At 40.9% G+C, this 18536-nt stretch overlaps 2 protein-coding genes across 3 annotated transcripts; one reads left to right on the plus strand and one right to left on the minus strand.

Moving 5' to 3' along the window:
* On the plus strand, positions 1–16584 carry LOC121593805. 2 transcript variants are annotated; one of them, XM_041916499.1, is made up of 6 exons: positions 1–426; positions 1037–1275; positions 14157–14573; positions 14646–14766; positions 14847–15195; positions 15333–16584. In XM_041916499.1, exons 3-6 carry the CDS (start codon positions 14174–14176, stop codon positions 15645–15647), a joined length of 1185 nt encoding a protein of 394 aa, XP_041772433.1. In that variant the 5' UTR covers positions 1–426; positions 1037–1275; positions 14157–14173; the 3' UTR covers positions 15648–16584. The 2 variants fall into 2 exon arrangements, with proteins under 2 accessions (XP_041772433.1, XP_041772434.1); XM_041916500.1 differs by having other exon boundaries at positions 1070–1275.
* Positions 5542–7428, minus strand: LOC121593804 (arrestin domain-containing protein 3-like). The gene is made up of 4 exons (XM_041916497.1): positions 7175–7428; positions 6949–7080; positions 6097–6861; positions 5542–6011 (listed from the first exon to the last, which is right to left on the minus strand). The coding sequence occupies exons 1-4, from the start codon at positions 7293–7295 to the stop codon at positions 5776–5778; spliced, it is 1254 nt and encodes a 417-aa protein (XP_041772431.1). The 5' UTR covers positions 7296–7428; the 3' UTR covers positions 5542–5775.
* Positions 16585–18536: the final 1952 nt, after the last annotated feature.

The raw sequence follows: 18536 nt of genomic DNA on the forward strand, positions 1-18536 counted from the left end.
GCGGTGTTGATGATGACGCGAGCGTGGCGGCAAAGGTAGACGTGGTAGTAGTAGTAAAACAAATGCCCCTCCAACCCCTGTCCAAGCATAGAGAGCTGCGCGAGGCTCGCCCGGTTCGCAAAAGACCGGATCGGCGAACGCGTCGAGTGCGTCGGAAAGCGGCCGTTTGGACCCGGTTTTCGGCATCAGAAGGGCTTCGGCAGCCGCAGGTCGAACAGTGCAGTTGTGCCCGGTGCAGCGTCAGTTAATATGTGCAATCGGATGTGCGCGTACGTGCAACGGTTGGCACTGCTCGGGTTCTGCATCGTGGCTTTCAGCGTGTTCTGGTGGTGCTTCTTCTGCAGCATCTATGTCGTGATGTTTGGCGATGCGTTAGCGACCACTGGATCGGCCGCCGATCGCGCTAACGCTCAACACACTGCCCGGGTAGGCATGATGGCCAGCTCCGACGATGGTCACTTTAGTTCGTCGTGGGCTTAAGTGTGTCCCCAAAGAGGAAGCTATTCTAACTCTCGATAGCGCATCGTGATTAAGTGCAACTGTCGTTCGTTGGTGTTACTGTGTACACAAAAAGCAACTGAAGAACAAAAAAAAAAAAAAAGGGGGGAAGCAACAAACGGAACGAGATAAGCATCAAACGGCGGACGCGACAAGTGCCAAAAAGTGTGGAGTAAGTGTGTGGTTAAAAGCGACCAAAACGACTGAAGCCGCGATACGTTAGGTGATCCTCGGCCGTTTTTTGTTGCTGAAATTTCAGCCCAAAAGGAATGATCAAACGAACGCACGGAACAGCAAAGGCGGAATAGCAAGCAAATGAAGTTATTAGGAGGAAAATAATAATCATCGTCGTGCTACCCGGCGCCAGCGCGAGAGGAATGATTGGTTGCGGCCAAATCAAGGGAGAGTTGGAGTGAGTGGTCTTTTGATGTGTGTGTGTGTGTGTGTAAGTGTGTGTGTGTGTGTGTGTGTTTGTGTAAGTGTATTTTTATGTTATCAACGAAATGGAGAATTCGGTGCATTAAGCTGTATGTTAAAGTGTTGCTCACAGGCATAATTGTTTACAACAAAGGTTGGAATGGTTTAAGGGCAAAGTTGTTCAAAGTGTTATTGAATGAATTTTGTATCGCTGTGGTACTTTGTAACAGAAACATCTAAAGTGGCTAGACTTTTCTAACGGACAGAGGCCGGTTAAGAGGAGATTGGGGCATTTCCGGTGTATCCCGGAGTCAGTTGCTCTTCACGAAAGCTCTTCGTTGTGATTGATTTGTTGTAAAGGTAAGCATATAAAAAACTTGTTTGAAATAAAAGTAAGCTTAAGTGATTTTAAGTAAACAAACTATACATTTTAGCAAAACACTGAACAACTTAATTTTCCAGAGCACTGCTCATGATTTTATAGCCCTACCCAATTGCCGCATTGTTAAAAGAACCATAAACCTACCTTTAATTGCGTCATGTGTTGTGTGTTTTACGTCTGCTGATTGCAAGGAGGGTTCTCCGTGTGCATGGTGTGTGTGTGTGTGTGTGTGTGTATGTTCAACCATGCAGACGGATGTTAAATTTATAAAGTTGCGTTTCCAACTAACTGAAGCCCCGGAAAGAAGCCAAAAAAAGAGCGACAGAACGGTGCAAAAAATTCAATCATTAGTTCGATCATTTCGGTTCCGGCTGGTAAATAATAAAAATGCAATGTTGTTTCGGTTCCATTTTGGGCAAAGTGTAGCCATGGCAAAAACATGCAAAACTTTGCACCGGCGACGAACCAGCCTCAGCCTGGTGCGCATGAAGCCAATTGCAAACGCTACCCATGCCCACGGCAGACACCATCGAGCAAGAAGTATCGAATTGCAGCCGAAGCAACCAGAAGTATATGCAATTTTAATATACTCGTACTGTCTCGTTATGGACTTTTTACATGTTTTGTTCGCAGCTTTATACGGCCAATGCAATGAGCCTGTGGTGGGAAAGTAAGAAAATTAACAAGTAAGATACAACTTTCAGGGCAGACGTCAGGAGGTATAATATACATACACCAACAGGAGACACTAAAAGCGTGCCTGGAGGGCGAAAAACGGTTTTACAGCAGCATGCTTGAGAACCATAAAAAGTGCGAACGCCCATCAGGCCGGAGAGGTTGGAAACGTGGCAAACAACAACAACCAAATAAACAGCCGTTAAAGTTTGACAGTTGAAGATACTCTCGTTCGCAGGTGAGGCTGTAAATGCCAGGAAGACATAAAAATATAGGTGTTTAAATTATGCAACAATGTTAATTGAAATGGTTTGGTCTGTTGCAATCTGTTAATGTCTAAGAAGGGATTTGTTTACATAGTCCGGTTGATATGGGACTTACTACAATGCCAAACTGATGATAGTGAATGAAAAGATATATTACGTTTTTCCGCAAATATTTGAAGAAAGTTTGGCTGTAACAAAGCACATTACAGATGAGTGCATCTATTTGAAATATGTTAAAGATGGCAAAGGAATGCAAAGGCAATAAGCACCGAATCGTTAAACGACTGCATCCAATTAGTCGATCCGAAAGCGATCTCGAGAGGAAATATTTTATTTCTACCAAACGCGGTTGGTTCGCGTTCCGTCTATAAAACGATCGTTAATCGTCGTTTTCTCGGGCGACCGGTTGATGGGACGGGTAGGCGAGCGTGATCACATCGAGCTGAACCCATAACGCGTAAGAACATGCTGCTCGAAAACTGCAGGATATGGTGCTCAGCCAGTTACTGATGGTGGGTTCGTCGCCGTCGTTGCCGTCGTCATCGTCGTCGTCGTTGTCGATTATCTGCAAATTGGCTCGAGAAAACAACAGCTATCGGCTGATGGCAGATCGCCCAATTAAAGACTTTTGATGGTCGGGTGGCGCAAAATGCGTAGGAGTTTGTGGAGAAGTTCTCCGCGTACGTTTATGGTACCAGGAGTTGTGGAGATGAGTGCATTTCCCATGGCAAGAGGTAAATGAGCCGATATGTTTGCAGCAGATTTCCAATTATGTACGTACGCGGTTGGTTTTAATGAACTTTACACACCCCTATCCGGCTTACGGTATGAGCGTTTAGCGATTCGTGTGGCAGTATGATCAAAATCATTATCTTGTGTGTGAAGCCTTGTGTGTTAGTTAGTTTATAACACGAGAGTCTACAGCAGCGTGTTATTGATGTTGTATATGCTAGTTTAAATAAATCCGTAGGAAACAAAAATTAAACCAAAAGTTTTATGTTTAAAATCTGAATCATGTCAAATTCTTCATTGACTCTACTGTGCATACGTAGCGTTGTTCCATGGACTGTTGTAAATATGATCGCGTTTTGTTCTTATTTTTTACCGTTGAAAGACTAAAAAGCATGTCTGCCATACGATGAGCTGTCACATTAGATGAGCTGCAAGGGGGAGGGAAAAAACATGCTCTGTTCGTGCAATTTCATGCCCCTGGCAGTCGGTAAAAGCCACTTTTGAAAAGGACTCTACTCACGGACGAATGGTAACATACGGCCGTGGGTATCCTTTCATTGGTAAGATTGTGTTTTGGAATATTGCTGTTAGTGGAAAAGAAAAACGACTTCGCTATTATCTACGTTTCGTCACAGTCCAAAGATGGCGTCCTGGAGTATGCTAGGGCTCTTTTATGCGAGCAGGAAGAGGAAGAAAGTAATTAAAATTTATGTGTTTCAGCAACGTTGCTGCAACACATTTACCGGCTTTTTGATGCGGCGGAGAACCAATGTGGTTTCAGGTGGGATGAGATTTTCCAAGTTTACTTTTCACTTTCGATGTGTTAAGGTGTGGCGGGGTGTTAGGAAGGGTTTGGTACAAATATATACATACAGAAGAAAAAATCCATTCATGCATCTTGTTGGAAATAAGGGGAGCAAATTGCAAAACACAGGAAAAAAATATTTACAAGTATCCGTCGTGATGCATTGTGAGCACCTTGTAGCAACATGTTTCTGCTTGCAGAAATATTCTTTTATCGTTGTTTGAAAGCTACTAGACTGTGTGAGCAGACTGTCAGTTTCCGTAAACGGTCCACTCGAGGTGACTCTTGATTTTTAAAAACCTCGAGCCATATACTGTAACAACTGCTACAACTTTAGTGGGCAAAGCTTCAAATTGCACTCAATAGAGTGCACATAATTTAATGCATTGCTGAATGATTGTACGTACAAAATTCCATCGACTTAAGAGAATAGAAGTTTAATGAAATGAAATAAATGAAATGAGAATTTGGAAATATGATGAAGAGAGGAAAGACTGGCATTTACTATTCATTTTGCTTTAAAGTACGATGACATGCTTAGTGCTATTTTTATCATAGATTACGCACCAAAGCATTTTTAACGCGTATTTCATTATGGACACGTATCTAAAACGGCGGGTTAGTTTTTAGTTATTTGATCTATTTCATTGAAGGTGTTCCTAGGAAAGTATTTTTTAAAGGAGTGATTGACACTCATAAGCCTTCAAAACATATTTTAGAAAACGATCGCTTAAAAGCAAGAACAGCAAAATGTGGGATATGAGGACGAAATAAAGTGAGGGTGAGATAACAATAATGCTTCTGCCATCGTCGATCGAATCACCCGAATCGAATACTCCTTGCTTAAGCTTCCTTTGAAAGTGGTCAACCTGCTTTCGAGCAGCCGTACGCTGGACTGCGCAAGCTGCCCAAGACTTGCCGTTCTTCTCTGCGTCCTTTTATGGGAACCATGATCGTTGGGGCAGTAGGGGTCGAGACCACCCTGGCTGAATAATTTTCCTCTTTCCGTACATCGTTCTGCCATCTTCTGCCGCATTGCATTGCTCGGACCGTTTCTACGATCGGCGGCCACAGACAGTTGCTCAAGGTGTAATTTGTGGTGAGGTGGTACAACAGCAAAAACATAACTACCGAACGGACACTGGGAAGGCAAATGAAGTTGGTAATTTCTGTTCTGTCGTGGGCTGTCCTGTTTGTGTTTTTTCTTTCTTTGCATTCCGATGCATACGAGCTTTGGTCTACGTAAACGAAGCACTATGGCACACTACTGTAGTTTATAAAAACTCAATATTTTGTATCGTGTTGAAGCAGTTTTGTAAAAAAATGAAACTACTATCTTGGGCTCAATATTTTGGACCTTTTTTTTTTGAATAATTTTACGACCATTTCTTCAAAATAATACACTTCACCGTTTCCTAAATCATAAGTATCCAATATTTTCAGGATCACTGACCACTGGTAAGACCATATAATTAGTGAACTTTGTGTAAAGCTTCTTGTTCAAAAATGTTTGATTCTTCGAGGATATACATGTCTGTTAAATTTAATCTTGATTGTGGGAACAATTTGAATAAAATGTTACAATACACAAGCATTTCTTTTTAAAAACAATCAAGTATTTCGAGGAACACGCTTGTTTACGCCACGGATCACAGGTTGGAAACAACTGTCTTGATTTTTTTTTTTGTGGTAAGAAATACTAGAGCCATGCAATTTGAATCGCTAGAACCACATAATTGTAGCAGTAAAACACAAAGGCTTCAGTCTTTGAATCAAACCTATACCCTTTTATTACCCTTTTTATTTCTTATCTAACACGTGTTGTCAAATGAACAGTAGCTGGAGAATTGAACAAGTATCTCTTAACGTACATCACACTGAAGATAGCACCGTTTGTTAGTAGTGGGATTTGCAGAAAGTTAATAAAAAATCACTTGCATAGATTACCCAAACGGCATCCTGCAGAGCCCTACACTATCAATGTTAATCCACTTGAACTGTTATCTGTTTCGGGTGGGCTGCTCGTGTGAAGGAATTTTATCACCGCCGTAGTTTTTTGCAGGTTGGGCGTGAATTGTTGGCAGTTTTGCACCGTGAACTGCAGGCTGATTATCTGTATCAAAATGGTACATAGGGTAGCGAGGTGAAAAGGGCACGGTTCCTAACGATGGTGACTCGTCATCGTCTTGAATGTTTACCTCGCTACGACCTGCTGACTTTTCGAATGTATGTGGAACTGTGTAAAACATTGTACAATGAAGAATAATCGATTAGGGGGAGAAAAATGCATCGAACACCAAATGAATTGCCAAACAACTTACTCATTAGCGACGGCACACTGCTGTGAAAGATCTTTTGCGTAATGGAAGAGGCAGTCGTCATATGTCCCTCAACGATGGATGCTCTGTGTTGTGTTTGGTTAAGGTTGACGAGCGGCACCGTTCCGATTGTAATTGGTATCTGTACTTCGGGACTGTAGGCCATTCCTGGAACCTTTGCGGTCACTTCAACAAAGTACTCGAGACGAATGATTGTATCGCTACGAGTCGGAGGTTCCGGTGGCACCAGAAATCGTCTTTCATATCCTGCTGATCCTTTCGCATCGACACCACTGCACTGAAACTTGGCCAAGGTATTGTAAACAGTGCGCACCTGCTTGTACGGCGTTTGACTGCTGTATCGTACTTGTCGGCGAAGTTTGAGCTTCACCTCTGCAATGCATTTATTGCTTCGATTGGATATGTCGACCGTAACGAGAATGAACTGTCCGGGTACGTATCCCGTCATCGGAAGCATCACGTTGATACTTAGTGGTTCTGAGCGACAAGGTCCGCAGTAGAAGTGTTTTATGTGTTCTTGAACTACGGCCACATTTAACGGTGGCGTGACGGTGTTCAGGTTGAGCTGATTTACCACGGTAAACGCGATTTTGTAAGTAAGATCGAATTTCCACGGACGCTCAAAGACGACCCGAGCTGTGTAACGTATGTAACCGTAATCGCCTTCGAAAGACGTAGGCAGTGTGCTTGGCAGTTGAAAAGTAAATTTATAAATCTGACGTCCTGGTGCCATTTCAATTGGATCATCTATACATGTGGAATGGATAATAATGGTACTGGATAGTTATCGTTGAATTTTCATTATTACCAAAATTTAAAAGGAATTTTCCATACCTGTTTCAGAGCGTACAAAATCAATCGTATGCTTGAGGAAATCTTCTCTTCCCTGGAATGCAACAGTTATACCCGTCCCATAGGTTTCCGTCCACAGGACACATGCCAGACCGGTAACTTTAAGTAAAACTCCTGGTGGAACGATTAAGGAAAAATAATGGTTTTAGTTGCACACATTATCACACATCACATAATATCGTCTTTCCATCGGCAGTTAAAAATGTACCTTTCACTTTCTTTGTCTTGGGTAGATCAATGTCAACTGTACCAGTGATTGTCTGTCCGGCAAAGAACACGCCATGGTAATTGTCATCGAACGAAATCGTACACTGAGGAGAAGGTGCCATGAAAAAGAAAAAAAGCTCGAGCACTCGGGTAATGTTACTAAAATCACAGCGATTGAGAGAACTCGTGTGTGCGGGTTGTGCAACAAACTTTCGCACAGGTCTTTACTGTTACGGTTGAGCAATGAGTGTGAGCCGTTTCTACACAAGACTGGCAAGAATGGCTGTTTTGTTGTTAACACATACAGCTTATCTTTTAGACGCGATAAGATAAGATTGAGTTTGAGGAGGAACTGCGATTTCCAAAGGGGTTAGTTTCTGACATCCAATGGATTGTGTGATTTGCCTAAATACTAATCGAAATTAACCTGTTTTTACTGTTTAAGGCTTATTTGTTTCTTTGTTTCTTATTTGTAAGCTTTTTGAGACGAGTAATTGGAACAAAAAATACTGCTACGTAAATGTAGTAGGGATAAGCGTTCTACCTTATAGTACTTGGCACATATTTTTGCTAAGGTGTAATAAATATTTGTTTGTCCACAAGTTTTGTGCACATTCACCATAAATTCACACAATACAATAAATTCTGCATGTTTGTATGATGTAATTCTTTGCTTGATTGAGTGAATAATTGCTTTGCTCATAGTAATATAATGCGTTGAGCGTTTGATGTCTTTTGTTACATAGTGTTACACCGGTAAAATGTACATTTTGTAAATTAATTTCTTGTTGATTTGAAACAATTACAATGAATATACGTTATTTAAAGTGATGTTACTTGCAGGTTAGTTATGAAAAATACGTCAAGGTACTTTGTTTTTCGTGTGTGTTAAATGTGATATACATAATAGTTTTTATGTTAAAGTAATCGCGTTGTTTTCATCATGTCCATTTGCATTCAGATTTAAATGCTACATTCGGAGGGAAAATGTACGTTGTCGGAGGACGACAAGAAACCACTTCAAAGCAAAACATTATACTATCATGCCAAAGAGTCTTTACTGACCCTATTTCAAGAGTACAATGCGTTTCTCGTTACGTATTTCATGTAAAATTCCTGTGACCCCAAATATGGCACACCAATCGATTGCTATTGGTAACCGTACCAAAGCGACCGAACATGGCAAAGCTCTTAACGGGCCGGGTAGACTCCAGTCGGCTCCGGAGAGCGTTCTGGACGCAAAGAAATAACATACTCCGGCCATGGACAGTATCAGACTGGTTGCGTTTGTTCCAAGAAACCGAGAAGATGTGCTCATACACACTCACACATACACACCGTATAACGGGCGTACCCGTATGTGCAAAATCGGCCACAACACGGACTGCAATCCAATTGCGAGTTCACCACGCAGCATGAACATTCAATTCATCAGAAATGTACATATTTTGTGCATTTCCAGAACAGCATTTCTATGCAGGCGTCTCTGTTTGTTGCGCAGATCCTGAACTGTCGTCTTGTGTCTCGATGAGAAAAGGCAACGGGCCCAAAAATCGACAGACGAATAAAAAAGCACTGTTCATTGGTGGACTGGTTGAGAGTGAACATAATTTGGTGTGGCATGTGTTAAACTGAAGTTGGATGTAGGAGCACTGATTCTAATTAAAATAAATTAAGCAACCTTTCATGGCGGTACAAAGCCCATGCACTGGATGTTTGTAAGCCGAGGGTCCGAGATTGTACCGTAGCGATAGTCTGAATGATCGATCAAACGATCAAAAAGTGAGACATGGTACATGTCCAAAACTTGTGACATTGCATGAATACAAGGATTAACAGCCGTTACACGGAACTTCAATCGGTATCGGTTATTGATTTATTCATGTCACTGTATCACAAAAGCTTTTCCAACATGGAATTGAAATGCATGGTTCGGAGACAGATGTTCTCAGCCGTTACCTTCTGCTTCTTGTCGTTAACCTACTTTCGTACGTGGAAGTAAATGGCGCTGGAATGTTTTTATTTAAATATGTACTGACGACGAACGATAGCTGATCCAATTTCAGCGACAATTTATTCATTATCGCAGCAAAATTTAACGCTTCCTTAACGTCCCCATTAGCACATAAAAAAACTATCAACGCGTTTAAAGCTGTTGCGTGATCTTACATTCCAAGCACACCAACTGTAATGTGTGATCTTTCTCGGCGATCTGGCAACTGGTCGACTGCCACTTAGTTATCGATTCAGCTGCACCTGCAACTGTGTCTGCGCTTAATGAACTGTATGTATGTTGGGGTGAATTTGTAGTCTGAAAATGCAACCGCTGCATGGATCGTGACGCTATTACCGGCCGTCAACATTCTTTTCCGATTCCCGTTCTGTCGTAATGTAGCGTTTTATTTTTTATTTCTCAAGTATCATTCGCGTAGGAAGTTGATCTTTCTTCGCTGTTCCTATTACGCTTTTCGTTTAAAAGAGCGATAAATTTGGCAAACCAACGGCGGGGATTTATGTTTTGCGCATTCAATGGTAGAGGCAGTCTGAAGATATTGAATTGAGCACATTACATTACATTGGGCATTCAAAAAAAGAAAAAAAAAAAACATGGAACAAAAGAAAACGAACTGAATAAGCATAAATTAATCTCTAAACCTCAATTAGCCTGATTCGAGTTGAACTTCATTTGTCACAGCTGACTTAGGGAGTTATGTTCACACTATTAAAACAGTGGTATGGACTGGTACCACCTGGACAGGATTACTGGGCTGAAAGGGTTGACTCCCACACATGCAGCTGGGATTGTTGCTACAACTGCTGTGCACGAGGAGCGAGTCAAAAAGGTTTAGAATGCAATAAGAGGCAGTGTGCAATTGGCATTTCCGATGACCTACCCCGTATCGAAAGACGTTACATATGCTTGCAAAACGGTAAGGTTGTGTAAGTAAAATTTGAGCTGAGTAAAAAAGTGCATTTGAACATTTATTTTTTCTATTAATTGATGTACGCATGCAGTTGCATTAAAACTGCTTCCGTTCTCGTGCTAAGATGTAGAAAGATTGGGGTGAAGTTTTGTGTTGAGTGGAACATAAGAGCTTATTCATTCATTTCATTTATCCACACTTGAAATCGTGTCGGACTTGGCAGTTGCTGCTTCGGTAACTGCAGTCAATTCGAGTATGTGACTGAAGTGAGAGTACCGGATCGAGTATGATCATAAACCGACCACTTGAACACGCCACCGCACACACTTCCGAGACTAACGTGCATACGCTTGCGGAGCCTTTTTGTGTAGCGTGTAGCGTGTGCCTAACACGATAGCTCTTGTTAAAAAAAAAAAAAACGGTTGAAAGCTATGTAGATTTATTGTGTGAATGTTAAAATTGTGATTGTGCTTCACAGACCATAAATAATCATGCTTATGCACCAGATGTTCAACTAAACATTTCTAGTGCAATGGTATAAACTAGCAAACGTGTGGATGAATTGCAGTTGGCTGAAGAGAACGATTTTTACTGCTTTCATGCAGCAGTACTGCAATTTAGTAAAACTGCATGAGGTATTACCTCAAAAAATTTAACTATATTGTAACAATTAGCTCCACAACATGTATTTACACCAAGTAATAAGAGACTCTCGAAAGAAATGATGTTAAGATATCATTCTAACATAGCATTAATATCATATTCTGCGTATAGAAACACCTTCCCATATGGTATAAGCAACATTTATTCTGTCTATCATGAAAAAATTAATAAACATTCGTAATACACGTTTGTGTACTTAAAAAAATGAAATACATAGGTGAAATATTATTTTATCATCTGCGCAATTTGTATTAATTCCATAAACCATAGTTTCAAAGTTTGATTACAAGTTTTTACTTCAACTCTACTGATAGTTGAACTGTACTGAGCACAGCTTGTTTCGTATAAAATCGTCATGAATGTATATAAAAACTGGAATTACTTTCACTACGTAGTAACAACAACTCTAGTAGAGCACTAGCCGTCTGGCACAGCTCGACAGCGCTACATCAAAGGCAAGTTGAATTTTTAATTACGATGCTTTAGCCATTGCTTCCTGTTGGAATTGCTTTTTGGAACGGTTCTCCTAGTTACGTATATTCCGTGTCTTCTGAGGATGTTTAAGGTTCGAAAGAAGGCCTATCATCAAGCTTCATAAGCCGCTACACGATTAGAATGGCGCTTTATTTATGCCCGATGCACATAAATGGTTTGCAAGTCTGGCGCGCCTCTTGAGAAAGTGAAGTTGTCGGGGAATATGATGCTACAGAGGGATCACTCATTACAGTTTTTTGAATAAAGATGTGCACAAGATATGGCGCTCTAAGTAAAAGTCCTTGAAGCAATGATACTGTCTGGCGGAGAAATTATCGAGACAGTATCTCTAAGGTATGGTAAAGAACGCAACAAAAAGATGCTTTTTTGAAAAGATGCAACCAACGGTGGTTCTATTTTAGTGGGCTTGCCTTGAAAGCTATTTGATTTTTTTTAACAACAACCTCTTGAAAAAGTAAATCAACTTATTTTGTCTTTTTTAAGGTCTGCAGTACATTTTGAACTTCAATTTGTACTATAAAAACCAAAAAAATAATATGTGAATGACGCTTTCGATGAATGGTGAGTGCTAGAGAGATTGATGAAAATGATCCAAACACAAATATGAACGGGTCAAACACCGTTGTAGTCGTTGTCGATAAAGCACGGATGCTAAACGGTCATTGTCAGAACCCCGTTCGTGGCTCGGATGGGTGCCGTTTATGGGTGCTAGAGTCGTATAATGTTTGCACAAATATGTTCACTGAGACGCACATGCCTCTTGTTCCGGGAAATACAATTTTATCGGATGATGAACGCGACAACGACGACAGACGATGTGACGTACTTCACTCAAGGGACCAGGATGGGACTGATGCAACGACATATCACTGTTTGACCATGCAAATGAAGTCATTTGTAAAGTGTTTGAGCATTTTTTTCTCACCCTCTGCTGTGTTTATCATGGCTGCAGTAGTAAAAAGCGACGACGGCAACATTCGAGGATGATGGTGTTGAAAGCCTTGTTCCCAATATGGGAAAGGACGATGAACTTGTTGCAAGCGTTGATTGAAAGCGCTGAGTCTAGCTAAAAGCGGCACGAGATGAAGTGGTACGAATTGCTGTTGTGCTAAACGAAGAACACTTTGAATGTGTAGTCTACGCAAATATAGTCGAAAGTGGATCTTGAGATTGATTTGAATCTAGGCGGTTAAGCTATGGTAATTGTGTGGTGGTTGGATGGAAATGTCAGCTTTTACTGATGATGTGAGTGTCGTTTCATATGCAAGTTGGCGAATAATTGGAAAGCTTCAACAAAGAGTCCATTTGAAGAAGAAACATTACACGTATTCAATGCACTACGACTAGAGGCATTTTAATTGGATGGTTTTGGCAGATTCGTTTATTATAAAAAAACTAAAATTATCTTTCGGGGGGAGGGGGGGGGGGAAAACAATGTACCTGCAACTATATGAAAAGTGCGTTCTTCTTCACGATAAAAGAACAAAAATGTAAAATTCAAACGGAAGCACTATAAGCCCGACACCTCACAGTAAGGGTGAAACGAAGGCTGCACGACAATATGTAAATAGAATTAGTTAATACTGGCTTTGTAAGTCTTCTTCTATCTGTTAATATTGAAGTGAACTGAATGGTGGTTTCAAAATAAGGAAACAGCAGAAGACACTCGACCAGTGCCCTAATCGATTTTTAAATGTGTCTGACCTGTTAGTAGACAATGTCATGAACATAGTCGTACTCGTCTGCAATTTCCACATTCTTTTGCTTGTACACTAGGGTTTAAATTTCATTAAATGATGGAAGAATCTCTCGTACTCTTTTACTCTGTTACTATTTGGTACGCGGATGGTGGTAGTCAAAGTCTCAAAAAGTAATAACAAAATAGTATTAGTTTCACTGAAAGGGTTAGGTTTGCTGTATTGTTTTTTTTTTAATTTGGTTCTTTCGTACAACATCTATAATTAGTTCAGGCCTGTCTGTTTGGGGTTAGTGCGCGTCTTATTGCTAGCTTGTCTTTTTCTTCTTTGGTCCAACAACTGTTGTCAGTCAAAGCCTGTCTTCTATCACTAGTGGACTTGGTTTTCAGTGACATATTGATTACCCGGTCACACTAAGGCCGGTCTGGTGGTACAGTCGTCAACTCGTACAACGTAACAACATGCCCGTCATGGGTTCAAGTCCCGAAAAGACCGTGCCCCCATATGTAGGACTGACTATCCTGCTATGGTAACAATAAGTCACTGAAAGCCAAGCTCACTTCACTAGTGGGTACAGGCAGGCCTTGACCGACAGCGGTTGTTGTGCCAAAGTAGAAGATTGTTTACCCAGGATAGTCAGACCTACGATCATAGTCCATTTGGGATTAAAACCCATGACAGACATGTAGTACAGTCGTGCGAGTTGATGACTGGGCCACCAGACCGGCATCTTGTTGCCTGCTATTATTAGCTATTTTATATATTATTAGCTATTTATTATTCAGAACAATTGGAGAGTCGTTATTAATATGAGACTGTTGTGACGGGAGATCATAAGAATTCATAATATGAGAATAAAAAACCGTCTAACATTATAGAAAACGCTTCGTCCACCAATATTGCATCGTAAACTGATAAGGATTTTACAGATTTGATGTAATTTCTAAACAATGTTAAGAATCTAAACTATGCTTTAAGCTAAATTATGAAAAGATTAAACTATGGACTAACATAACTAGTCCATAATCTCTTGAACAGATCATATCATATTTTTACGATATCAACTAGAATGAATAAATTATGATAGATTACAGTTGTATAGATGAAAGCGAGATAAAAAACAACATATGATGTGAAATAAAATAAGGTAGTTTGTATCATTGAATGACTTTTAATTTTCATTTCATATTTTTTATGTTTTCAGATTGCTAGAAATGAATAATGTTCACCAAATACAGCACTAACGATGAGGATGACGATTTCAAGCATACAAATAGCAGCAACAATTCAAACACAGTCTATAGTACTAACCAAAACATTACCGTTCCGATTGACATCGATAGGGTTGGTTTTGAGCATCTTACTGGTGCCAGGAAGACAGTACTACAAGTGAGCTCTCTAAGCGCCTGGAGCTTAGAAACAGAAAGTTTCTCCATGATCGACGACGAAATGCAAGTGATCGACACGATCGATCAAAGCTACTGGAATGGAAAGTTTGTCCCACCACCGCCGAGGCCTCCGTTTCTGGAGGAATCGATTGCTCCAGACGGTTTAACCACGTGCGATCTTTGCTCGTGGGCCTGGCAAGATAAGGGGTCACTGTCACTTGATGGCGCAATAAGTAAGTTATATGGAGGGAGTAAAGGCGTAAAGGCAATGGAAATAATTTGCATATTCGTTGTGTATTTTTCAGAGGAAATCTTCACTTCATCGGACACGAAGGAATTTAATTGGACATTTGCGTTGATAGTGGTTTCGCTGACGTCGGCTTTTCTCGGTGCCATAATAATGATAGTATTTCTTAGATGTAAACGGTGCGTGCACGGGCGTGCCGGAAAGTAGTATTATTATTGAAGGATAGCCTAACAATATGTGTCAAATCATTCCCTTTCAGGATTCGTACCAATCCGCACGGCCTCCGTACATTGTGCTTCGATTCCAGCAGTACAAAAGATACCAGTGGGTTAAATTTTGATAATCAAACATCGAAAAACTCAACCAATGGGTCATGTAGCCCTCGTAGTACAAATTCCGGATTGTGGACGTGGTTCAGCAGTCGCAAGAATCTGTCAACGCCGGATCAGCTGGTAAACTCGCATACGCTACCGGTGGAGAACCACTACACGCACATGGATGACAACAATTACAATCCCGTGCAGATCGACGAAGCATCGTATGCTGAAGTGGGAAACGAAATTGGTCCCTCAGAAACTACCTCCTACAAATCAGGCTCCGTACAACATGTGAGTAAGTTTATTTGTGAGTCTGCTGTTGTTGTTGTTGCTGTTGCGTTGGAAGATGCAATACAATTAATTTTAATAATCGTGATTAGATTAGTGTTGAAGCAGAAAAACAGATGAAAGACTTATACTTTTTTCAGGGTACAGACAACGACATTCTAATCATGAACTGTCCACTGCCAGCAATACCGACCGGATCGCACAGTGCTAGCGGAGGGGCTAGCGGGTCCGGTAGTGCGTACTACTCTGGGCTGCTCAATAATGCCAATATGACCAGAGCGGAGGATGAAGACGAGCGTCCGTACGAGATAGTTGATCTGAAGGAGATGTCATCACCTCACAAAAACCACAATGTCCAAAGCCATTTTTTGAACGAAACGAACAACCTACTAACGATTGAGAAACACTCAGAAACGCTACCGGAAGGGACTATCAGCGCATCTGATTACGTTTGATAGTGCAAGTGAATGTCAACTTGGAAAGAGATTATTACACACGATACGGTTTGGTTGATTATTTATGCTTAGTTGCTGTGCACATCAAAAGTGTGTGTGTGTGTGGGTGAATGGAAATGTATTTATTTGACTGATTTTGACCATTCAACGAATCGATAATTAGGACAATGATCATACTGCGTAGTTTTTCCAACCAACTTTTGGATCTGTTTTAGGTCCTTTTTTATGCTATCAAATAAAGTGGTAGTAAAGTAAACAACCATTGACTGCGCAAGAACCATTCCGCCGATTAGAGTCATTAGCAAGCCATTAAGTGTAGAAAATGTAGTGCAAAAAGAAACAAATTACAGGACCATACTTTCTTACTGACATGGCATTTATGTGAAGTCGTTAGATTTTAACATTAAACAGACTGTCCACGTTTTATGTGTGCCCGTGTGCCTATTTGTAAGTGTGTGTGTGTGTGTGTGTGTGTGTTCGATCCCGAACCGTAGTAGCCTTGGTGATATTAACTAGAGATTAAACAGTCGTATTAGGTCAACCCGTAACAGTAAAGACAAAGTAAAATAAACTGGAAATTTTGGAACAAAAGCCTCCCCTCCCATCCTGAAAGTACCTTTAGCGTTTAAATGGTTTTTTTTGTAAAACAACTAGTCGTAAGTGTTAGTGCAGTGCAGTTGTCATTCAAAGTCCAAACTCTCATACGACACACATAATCATCATTATCATGTGAACAATAAACATTTCATAAAGATAACCTGGTAGAGAAAATATTCTTGATTAGCATTGTAGGAGTAAACTGTGTGAATGGTTTATCCGTCATTTTAGTCGGGGTTTTGTAAACATTTTTAACACCATTGCATGCTTCGAAGCAAATTTACAAAAGAAATAAAAGCTCAAGAAAATGTCCATCCAATTTGCGCATTTTTTTTCTAAAGTGTGTTTATCAAGTTGGAATGTCCGTATGTAACAATGATTATGATTTTAATCTTTTTCTTATCCAATAGTTTATTACTTTTGAGCCACTTTTTTACAGCTACAGTGTGTAATTTTCTGTCGAAAAAATGGCAAGTATTCTCAAATTAAACAAGTTTCGTCGTACCATAGGTGCCCGCTCTCTAGATGAGATTGAATGTGGCACAAGATGATTTCGGATATCATTCAGCAATGGCTAACAAACACTAATCCAATGCACCGGTGCCATAAATTTAGTGTACCATTGTACACAATTTGGAGTTTTTTAGTGATACACCTTTCGGGGAACAGAATTCGAGCATGTTGCTTGGAACCTTTTCAATTCGGTCCTACTTTATATAATTTGCTAAAGCTATCTTGGATCTTGTTGGATCTTATTACGCCTGGCTCATGGTTAATGTCAGTTTCAAAATTGTGTCACTAAATATGTTACCCCATTTAGTGACACAATGTTGGGCACTGACATTGACTGTCTTACCTCAGTGATAGTACAACTGCTCGAATAGTTCGTTCGATAACGTCTTTAGCGAAAATATAAATAGATAACATTACATTTAAATGGTAAGGTTAAAGTTGTGAACGCACATAAACTGATCTTGATAGACATTCATTTTTGAATGTTGCAACACTTTACTAATAAACACTGTATATATAGATTTGCATTTGGTTTCTGATTGTGTTCAAGTGGACACTTTAGTTTAGAAACTACTCAAATTAGGCGTTCATTCAGGGGTAATTAAAACTATCAGATTTTGCCTATACTAGCGTACTCTAACTGTGAAAATAGATGACTGGTTATCACCGGAACATATAGTACTGCTATTGTAGCTCAATGTTGTAACATAGATTTGGTATGATTCAAAATCTTCAACGCAAAAGTCGGTAGGGAGCCAATGTACCGCCAATACACTGGCTGTCACAGTCTGCATGAGCACAGTAACGATAATGGTAGTAGATTGGTCCAGTTCGCCGCAGCGAACAATCTGGTTGTAGGAAGTACCAAATTTGCGCGGAGGGACATCCACAAAATGACGTGGGCGCACCCGGATGGCGAATCCTTCAACCAGATCGACCACGTGTTAATAAGCCGCCGACGACAGTCGAGTCTGTTAAATGTCAGAACATATCGAGGAGCCAATATCGATTCCGATCACTACTTGGTTGGCTTAGTGATACGTTGTAGAATCGCCCGCCCCCGCGCCAATGGGGGCGGAGAAAACACGCCGCCTCGGCTCAACACGGACTCTCTAAGGGACATTACTGTCCAACAGGAATTCAAAGCCGCTTTAGACGAGTCTCTACTACCAGAAAACAGATATGAAACTACGAGCGAGAGGTGGAACGCTCTAAAAACAAAAATAATAAACTGTGCAAGAAATATACTCCCACCACGTCGTGGCAACACCAAATCTGGCTGGTTCGACGATGAATGCAGACAAGTGACCGAACGTAAGAATACTGCATACCGAGCAATGCAGCAACGGCATAGAACGCGGGCATGCGCAGAGGAATATTCACGGCTCAGACGCGAAGAGAAAAGAGTTCACCGCTCCAAGAAGCATGCTTTGGAAGAGCAAAACATGCGGGAACTCAAGCAAACCAGAGAGGCGTACGGACCGACACGAAAGTTTTACCAAGCGATAGCAGGTCACCGAAACAACGTTGTACCTAAGGTAACCTGCTGTCGCAACAAGGATGGAGATCTGGTCAGTAACCAGCCAGAGGTCCTCTCGCGGTGGGCTCAGTACTTTGATGAACTACTCAATGACCAGTTTAGCGAACAGCTAGAAGTGCCACTAGCAGATGGTGACATGCTACTGCCACCTAGCATAGAAGAAACACGAAAGGCTATTCGTCGGCTGAAAAATAACAAGGCACAAGGAACCGACGGAATAGCAGCCGAACTGGTCAAGA

This window comes from Anopheles merus, chromosome 2L (genome assembly GCF_017562075.2).
Source record: "Anopheles merus strain MAF chromosome 2L, AmerM5.1, whole genome shotgun sequence".
Lineage (NCBI taxonomy): Eukaryota > Metazoa > Arthropoda > Insecta > Diptera > Culicidae > Anopheles > Anopheles merus.

What these genes read in the sequence shown, in the direction of transcription:
- LOC121593805 (XM_041916499.1), top strand. Translation starts at nt 14,174, where the DNA reads ATGTTCACCAAATACAGCACTAACGATGAGGATGACGATTTCAAGCAT. An exon ending in GTCACTTGATGGCGCAATAA is followed by an intron (nt 14,574 to 14,645) that starts GTAAGTTATATG and finishes TGTATTTTTCAG; the next exon opens with AGGAAATCTTCACTTCATCG. An exon ending in GTATTTCTTAGATGTAAACG is followed by an intron (nt 14,767 to 14,846) that starts GTGCGTGCACGG and finishes ATTCCCTTTCAG; the next exon opens with GATTCGTACCAATCCGCACG.
- LOC121593804 (XM_041916497.1), bottom strand. Translation starts at nt 7,295, where the DNA reads ATGGCACCTTCTCCTCAGTGTACGATTTCGTTCGATGACAATTACCAT. An exon ending in TTTTGTACGCTCTGAAACAG is followed by an intron (nt 6,862 to 6,948) that starts GTATGGAAAATT and finishes CCACATGTATAG; the next exon opens with ATGATCCAATTGAAATGGCA. An exon ending in CAGTGTGCCGTCGCTAATGA is followed by an intron (nt 6,012 to 6,096) that starts GTAAGTTGTTTG and finishes TGTTTTACACAG; the next exon opens with TTCCACATACATTCGAAAAG.